Here is a 7615-nt window from a genome sequence, read left to right as displayed (position 1 = left end):
AGAGCTATATCTGGGACATCAGATAACATATCGTTAATAACACTACCAAACCCCATAGAGCTATATCTGGGGGATCAGATAACATATCGTTAATAACACTACCAAACCCCATAGAGCTATATCTGGAGGATCAGATAACATATCGTTAATAACACTACCAAACCCCATAGAGCTATATCTGGGACATCAGATAACATATCGTTAATAACACTACCAAACCCCATAGAGCTATATCTGGAGGATCAGATAACATATCGTTAATAACACTACCAAACCCCATAGAGATATATCTGGGACATCAGATAACATATCGTTAATAACACTACCAAACCCCATAGAGCTATATCTGGGACATCAGATAACATATCGTTAATAACACTACCAAACCCCATAGAGCTATATCTGGAGGATCAGATAACATATCGTTAATAACACTACCAAACCCCATAGAGCTATATCTGGGACATCAGATAACATATCGTTAATAACACTACCAAACCCCATAGAGCTATATCTGGAGGATCAGATAACATATCGTTAATAACACTACCAAACCCCATAGAGATATATCTGGTACATCAGATAACATATCGTTAATAACACTACCAAACCCCATAGAGATATATCTGGGGGATCAGATAACATATCGTTAATAACACTACCAAACCCCATAGAGCTATATCTGGGACATCAGATAACATATCGTTAATAACACTACCAAACCCCATAGAGCTATATCTGGAGGATCAGATAACATATCGTTAATAACACTACCAAACCCCAGAGAGCTATATCTGGGACATCAGATAACATATCGTTAATAACACTACCAAACCCCATAGAGCTATATCTGGAGGACCAGATAACATATCGTTAATAACACTACCAAACCCCATAGAGCTATATCTGGGACATCAGATAACATATCGTTAATAACACTACCAAACCCCATAGAGATATATCTGGAGGATCAGATAACATATCGTTAATAACACTACCAAACCCCAGAGAGCTATATCTGGGACATCAGATAACATATCGTTAATAACACTACCAAACCCCATAGAGATATATCTGGTACATCAGATAACATATCGTTAATAACACTACCAAACCCCATAGAGATATATCTGGAGGATCAGATAACATATCGTTAATAACACTACCAAACCCCATAGAGCTATATCTGTAGGATCAGATAACATATCGTTAATAACACTACCAAACCCCATAGAGATATATCTGGAGGATCAGATAACATATCGTTAATAACACTACCAAACCCCATAGAGCTATATCTGGAGGATCAGATAACATATCGTTAATAACACTACCAAACCCCAGAGAGATATATCTGGGACATCAGATGACACATTTCTTATAATTGGAATGTTATAAAACCCTACCTGTAGAGAGAGACACGCACGCACGCACGCAAGCACGCACACACAGACACACACACAGGTGGGTTACATGTTGAGTTGAAGAGGCGAGGTTTAGTAACAGGGGGTGTGTGTGTGTGTGTGTGTGTGTTAGTGTGTATGTAGCGGTTCTCTCCTGCTCTCCATGGTACTTCCTTTGCAAGCAGCAGTCAGCCGGTGGAAAGAACGAGAGCAGAGTCGCGCTGACGGAAGGAACGGCTGTTGATCTTTCCCGTTACAAACGGAGATAACACACGCACACACACACAAGACACGGACGACACGGACACTGAGTGAAACAAACAAACGGACAGTTGAGGTTCTCCAAAAAAAAAAACTTCTACTTTAGTCCCAAAACACAAAAAACACACATTTACCGCGTTGAAACGTAAAACCGAAAGAAAGCCATGGCTGACTCCGGCGCGAACAGCAACAGCGACGGAGAGGAGAAACCGATGCGGGGCTTCGCGCGTCAGGGCGCCCTCCGACAGAAGAACGTGCACGAAGTGAAAGACCACAAGTTCATCGCTCGTTTCTTCAAACAGCCAACCTTCTGCAGCCACTGTACCGACTTCATCTGGTGAGAGAGAGAGGAGATGGATGGATGGGAGGGAGAGAAAGAGAGAGGTACCGCGGGGTGGTTTTTGAATGAAGAGTTTGACCCCCTTTTTCTTGCTGAGGGCTTTGGGCTACTGTTGTAATATAATGATAATGTTGGAAAAGAGGGATAGATAGAGGGAGAGGTATCGGAGTGTCTGAGCGGGGATAGGAGAGTAGAACAGAGCGGGCTTGGATACTCACTGGGCGCAGACGTCAATTCAACGTCTATTCCACGTTGGTTCGACAGGGGGACACAACGCACTGTGTGGCTATAGGCTGTCCAGTATCTCACCCCTGCAGCATGCTAGGCTATAGGCTGTCCAGTATCTCACCCCTGCAGCAGGCTAGGCTATAGGCTGTCCAGTATCTCACCCCTGCAGCAGGCTAGGCTATAGGCTGTCCAGTATCTCACCCCTGCAGCAGGCTAGGCTATAGGCTGTCCAGTATCTCACCCCTACAGCAGGCTAGGCTATAGGCTGTCCAGTATCTTACCCCTGCAGCAGGCTAGGCTATAGGCTGTCCAGTATCTCACCCCTGCAGCAGGCTAGGCTATAGGCTGTCCAGTATCTCACCCCTACAGCAGGCTAGACTATAGGCTGTCCACTATCTCATCCCTGCAGCATGCTAGGCTAGGCTATAGGCTGTCCAGTATCTCATCCCTGCAGCAGGCTAGGCTAGGCTATAGGCTGTCCAGTATCTCACCCCTGCAGCAGGCTAGGCCATAGGCTGTCCAGTATCTCACCCCTGCAGCAGGCTAGGCTATAGGATGTCCAGTATCTCACCCCTACAGCAGGCTAGGCTATAGGCTGTCCAGTATCTCACCCCTGCAGCATGCTAGGCTATAGGATGTCCAGTATCTCACCCCTACAGCAGGCTAGGCTATAGGCTGTCCAGTATCTCACCCCTGCAGCAGGCTAGGCTATAGGATGTCCAGTATCTCACCCCTACAGCAGGCTAGGCTATAGGCTGTCCAGTATCTCACCCCTGCAGCATGCTAGGCTATAGGCTGTCCAGTATCTCACCCCTGCAGCATGCTAGGCTAGGCTATAGGCTGTCCTGTATCTCATCCCTGCAGCAGGCTAGGCTAGGCTATAGGCTGTCCAGTATCTCACCCCTGCAGCATGCTAGGCTAGGCTATAGGCTGTCCTGTATCTCATCCCTGCAGCATGCTAGGCTAGGCTATAGGCTGTCCAGTATCTCATCCCTGCAGCAGGCAGGTTGTTCCAGCATCTCACGCAACATGAGAATGACGGTAGGGGATGACGGTAGGGGATGACGGTAGGGGACGACGGTAGGGGATGACGGTAGGGGACGACGGTAGGGGACGACGGTAGGGGACGGCGGTAGGGGACGACGGTAGGGGATGACGGTAGGGGACGGCGGTAGGGGACGACGGTAGGGGATGACGGTAGGGGACGACGGTAGGGGACGACGGTAGGGGACGACGGTAGGGGACGGACTCACAGGTGGAACACTTTAAGTTATAGCTCTGAATTCTGCTGTTTTAATACAGACCCTATATTTTGGGGCGGCAGGGTAGCCTAGTGGTTAGAGCAGGTAGCCTAGTGGTTAGAGACAGGTAGCCTAGTGGTTAGAGCAGGTAGCCTAGTGGTTAGAGCAGGTAGCCTAGTGGTTAGAGCAGGTAGCCTAGTGGTTAGAGACAGGTAGCCTAGTGGTTAGAGCAGGTAGCCTAGTGGTAGGAGACAGGTAGCCTAGTGGCTAGAGTGTTGGACTAGTAACCGAAAGGTTGCTGGATTGAATCCCCGAGCTGACAAGGTAAAAAAAATCTGTCGTTCTGCCCCCTGAACAAGGCAAGTTAACCACACTGTTCCTAGGCCGTCAACGTAAATAAGAATTTGTTCTTAACTGACTTGCCTAGTTAAATAAAAATATGTTTATATAAATCACCAGATGTTCTGTAGTTATAGATACATAGTAATCCATTTATAGTCGACATGAGGGATTTAACAGCCTTTTGTTACAGAGGATCCTCATCCTCTAAAATGAGGCCGATTTTTCCTCTGAGACACGCTTTTGCCTTGGACTTCAATCTACCCATCATATTATCTGTTTAAAATGCTAAAATCTATCTGTAAACTGGAGAACAAGTTTAATTGTCCAGTAATGGCTGTTGTGTGTTTGTGTGGTGGGATTGTTTCCCGTTAATAAAACACCAAACAGAGTGTCGGCGGGCGCTGAGTGACATGTTGACGCTCGTTTTAGTTACGCAACAGCCCCATCCATCTGGCTTCATTTGTTGTCACGGTGATCCAAGTTGTGTGATTGTGTTTTTTTGACTAATGCTTTCTCTGTATTTGTTCTGTAGGGGGTTTGGCAAGCAGGGATTCCAGTGTCAAGGTAGGCGTCTCTCCACGAGCCTGAGAATCTATTTCACTCACCCACACACCACTATCTGCCTCAGGGTTCTGATTCCGGAACCTTTCTGCACTCAGCATGGAGGAGAACTATGGCACTCTTACTTCTTCTCTCTCTCTCGCCCTCTCTCTGTCCCTCTCTCTCTCTCTCTCTCTGTTCCTCTGTCTCTCTCTCTCTCTCTCCCTCTCTCTCTCTCTCTCTCCCTCGCTCTCTCTCGCTCTCTCTCTCGCTCTCTCTATCTCTCTCCCTCTCTCGCCCTCTTCCTCTTTCTCTGTTCCTCTCTCTCTCTCTCTCTCTCTCTCTCTCTCTCTCTCTCTCTCTCTCTCTCTCTCTCTCTCTCTCTCTCTCTCTCTCTCTCTCTCTCTCTCTCTCTCTCCCTCTTTCTCTGTTCCTCTCTCTCTTTCTCTCTCTCTCTCTCTCTCTCTCTCTCTCTCTCTCTCTCTCTCTCTCTCTCTCTCTCTCTCTCTCTCTCTCTCTCTCTCTCTCTCTCTCTCTCTCTCTCTCTCTCTCTCTCTCTCTCTCTCTCTCTCTCTCTCTCTCTCTCTCTCTCTCTCTCTCTCTCTCTCTCTCTCTCTCTATCCCTCTCTCTCAATTCAATTCAAGGGGCTTTATTGGCATTGGAAACATATGTTAACATATGTTGAGCTCTCTCAGCCACCTGTGTGTCTGGGGTAGAGAGAGTATCACTTCACAGCTCAGGGAGAAAGAGAGAGAATCACTACACAGCTCAGGGAGAAAGAGAGAGAGAATCACTACACAGCTCAGGGAGAAAGAGAGAGAGAATCACTACACAGCTCAGGGAGAAAGGGAGAGAATCACTACACAGCTCAGGGAGAAAGAGAGAGAATCACTACACAGCTCAGGGAGAAAGGGAGAGAATCACTACACAGCTCAGGGAGAGAGAGAGAGAATCACTACACAGCTCAGGGAGAAAGGGAGAGAATCACTACACAGCTCACGGAGAAAGAGAGAGAATCACTACACAGCTCAGGGAGAGAGAGAGAGAGAATCACTACACAGCTCAGGGAGAGAGAGAGAGAATCACTACACAGCTCAGGGAGAGAGAGAGAGAATCACTACACAGCTCAGGGAGAAAGAGAGAGAATCACTACACAGCTCAGGGAGAGAGAGAGAGAATCACTACACAGCTCAGGGAGAGAGAGAGAGAATCACTACACAGCTCAGGGAGAAAGGGAGAGAATCACTACACAGCTCAGGGAGAAAGGGAGAGAATCACTACACAGCTCAGGGAGAAAGGGAATTTCCACTAGGTCACACATACATTCACATTTAGCAGAATGTGTGGGTTAAGATGGACATCACTTTGGTTCAAACACTTTATTCATGGTTAATGTCAGTATTTAAAACATTTTAAATTTTCAATTTAACATGTCATTTAAGAACAAATTCTTATTTACAATGACAGCCTAGGAACAGTGCCTTGTTCAGGGGCAGAAGGACAGATTTATACCTTGTCAGCTCGGGGATTCGCTCTAGCAACCTTTCGGTTACTAGTCCGACGCTCTAACCACTAGGCTACCTGCTCTAACCACTAGGCTACCTGCTCTAACCACTAGGCTACCTGCTCTAACCACTAGGCTACCTGCTGTAACCACTAGGCTACCTGCTCTAACCACTAGGCTACCTGCTCTAACCACTAGGTTACCTGCTCTAACCACTAGGCTACCTGCTCTAACCACTAGGCTACCTGCTCTAACCACTAGGCTACCTGCTCTAACCACTAGACTACCTGCTCTAACCACTAGGCTACCTGCTGTAACCACTAGGCTACCTGCTCTAACCACTAGGCTACCTGCTCTAACCACTAGGCTACCTGCTCTAACCACTAGGCTACCTGCCTCTAACCACTAGGCCACCTGCTCTAACCACTAGGCTACCTGCGCTAACCACTAGGCTATCTGCTCTAACCACTAGGCTACCTGCCTCTAACCACTAGGCTACCTGCCTCTAACCACTAGGCTACCTGCTCTAACCACTAGGCTACCTGCTCTAACCATTAGGCTACCTGCTCTAACCACTAGGCTACCTGCTCTAACCACTAGGCCACCTGCTCTAACCACTAGGCTACCTGCGCTAACCACTAGGCTACCTGCTCTAACCACTAGGCTACCTGCTCTAACCACTAGGCTACCTGGCTCTAACCACTAGGCTACCTGCCTCTAACCACTAGGCTACCTGCTCTAACCACTAGGCTACCTGCTCTAACCACTAGGCTACCTGCTCTAACCACTAGGCTACCTGCCTCTAACCACTAGGCTACCTGCTCTAACCACTAGGCTACCTGCTCTAACCACTAGGCTACCTGCTCTAACCACGAGGCTACCTGTCTCTAACCACTAGGCTACCTTCTCTAACCACTAGGCTACCTGCTCTAACCACTAGGCTACCAGCTCTAATGTTAGGAATTTTGTTAATAAATAGTTAAAACAAATTCTAGCTTTAGATAAAACTATAACTAATTGAACTCTGCACGCCTGGTGAAAAGAGATTTGTGTTGTGGGTTATAAAGTAAGCAGAAAGGGTCATTAAACTCTGGTTGAACTGACCCAACTTAGCCCTGAGATGTTTAGATAAGGCTGTGGGTAACTTTTTAGGTCTTCCATTATCTTGAGTTGTCTGCTAAAGTGGTAATAAATTATAGTGAGCCTTCAGGATAATTGATTATATTATGTGTCATGTGTGTGTGCTGTGAAGTTGGAATGAACTTTTGAACCTGTTTTCTATTTGTCAGGACAATGAGACTTATTCTGTAACCTATGACGTCATATCTTGTATATAAGCCTGTGTTTATGATCAAATGGGAGCGTGCTCCGAGAATAAACACTATTATCTCATTTTAATAAGACTGTATCCTGTCTATTTTATGTTAATAAGTATCTTACAAATTCTTATAAATAGACAGATTGAATTTAATTAATGAGTATATTAGAGGAATTATTTAATTCCACTAACATCTAACCACGAGGCTACGTGTCTCTAACCACTAGGCTACCTGCTCTAACCACTAGGCTACCTGCTCTAACCACTAGGCTACCTGCTCTAACCACTAGGCTACCTGCTCTAACCACTAGGCTACCTGCTCTAACCACTAGGCTACCTGCTCTAACCACTAGGCTACCTGCTCTAACCACTAGGCTACCTGTCTCTAACCACTAGGCTACCTGCTCTAACCACTAGGCTACCTGCTCTAACCACTA

At 46.6% G+C, this 7615-nt stretch overlaps 1 protein-coding gene across 2 annotated transcripts in view; it reads left to right on the top strand.

The window, feature by feature from the left end:
- Positions 1 to 1518: 1518 nt before the first annotated feature.
- The window catches only part of LOC139569450 (protein kinase C beta type-like), a 154187-nt gene continuing 148090 nt past the window's right edge, over positions 1519 to 7615 (top strand). For both annotated transcript variants that reach the window (XM_071390977.1, XM_071390978.1), the window contains exons 1-2: positions 1519 to 2001; positions 4348 to 4379. In XM_071390977.1, the coding sequence (XP_071247078.1) occupies positions 1829 to 2001; positions 4348 to 4379 (205 nt within the window). In that variant the 5' untranslated portion in view covers positions 1519 to 1828. The remainder of the gene's footprint in view (positions 2002 to 4347; positions 4380 to 7615) is intronic.

Source organism: Salvelinus alpinus, chromosome 1 (genome assembly GCF_045679555.1).
Source record: "Salvelinus alpinus chromosome 1, SLU_Salpinus.1, whole genome shotgun sequence".
Taxonomy (NCBI): domain Eukaryota; kingdom Metazoa; phylum Chordata; class Actinopteri; order Salmoniformes; family Salmonidae; genus Salvelinus; species Salvelinus alpinus.
The sequence above is the reverse complement of the archived record's forward strand: the minus strand, read 5'-3'. Positions and strand labels throughout refer to the sequence as shown.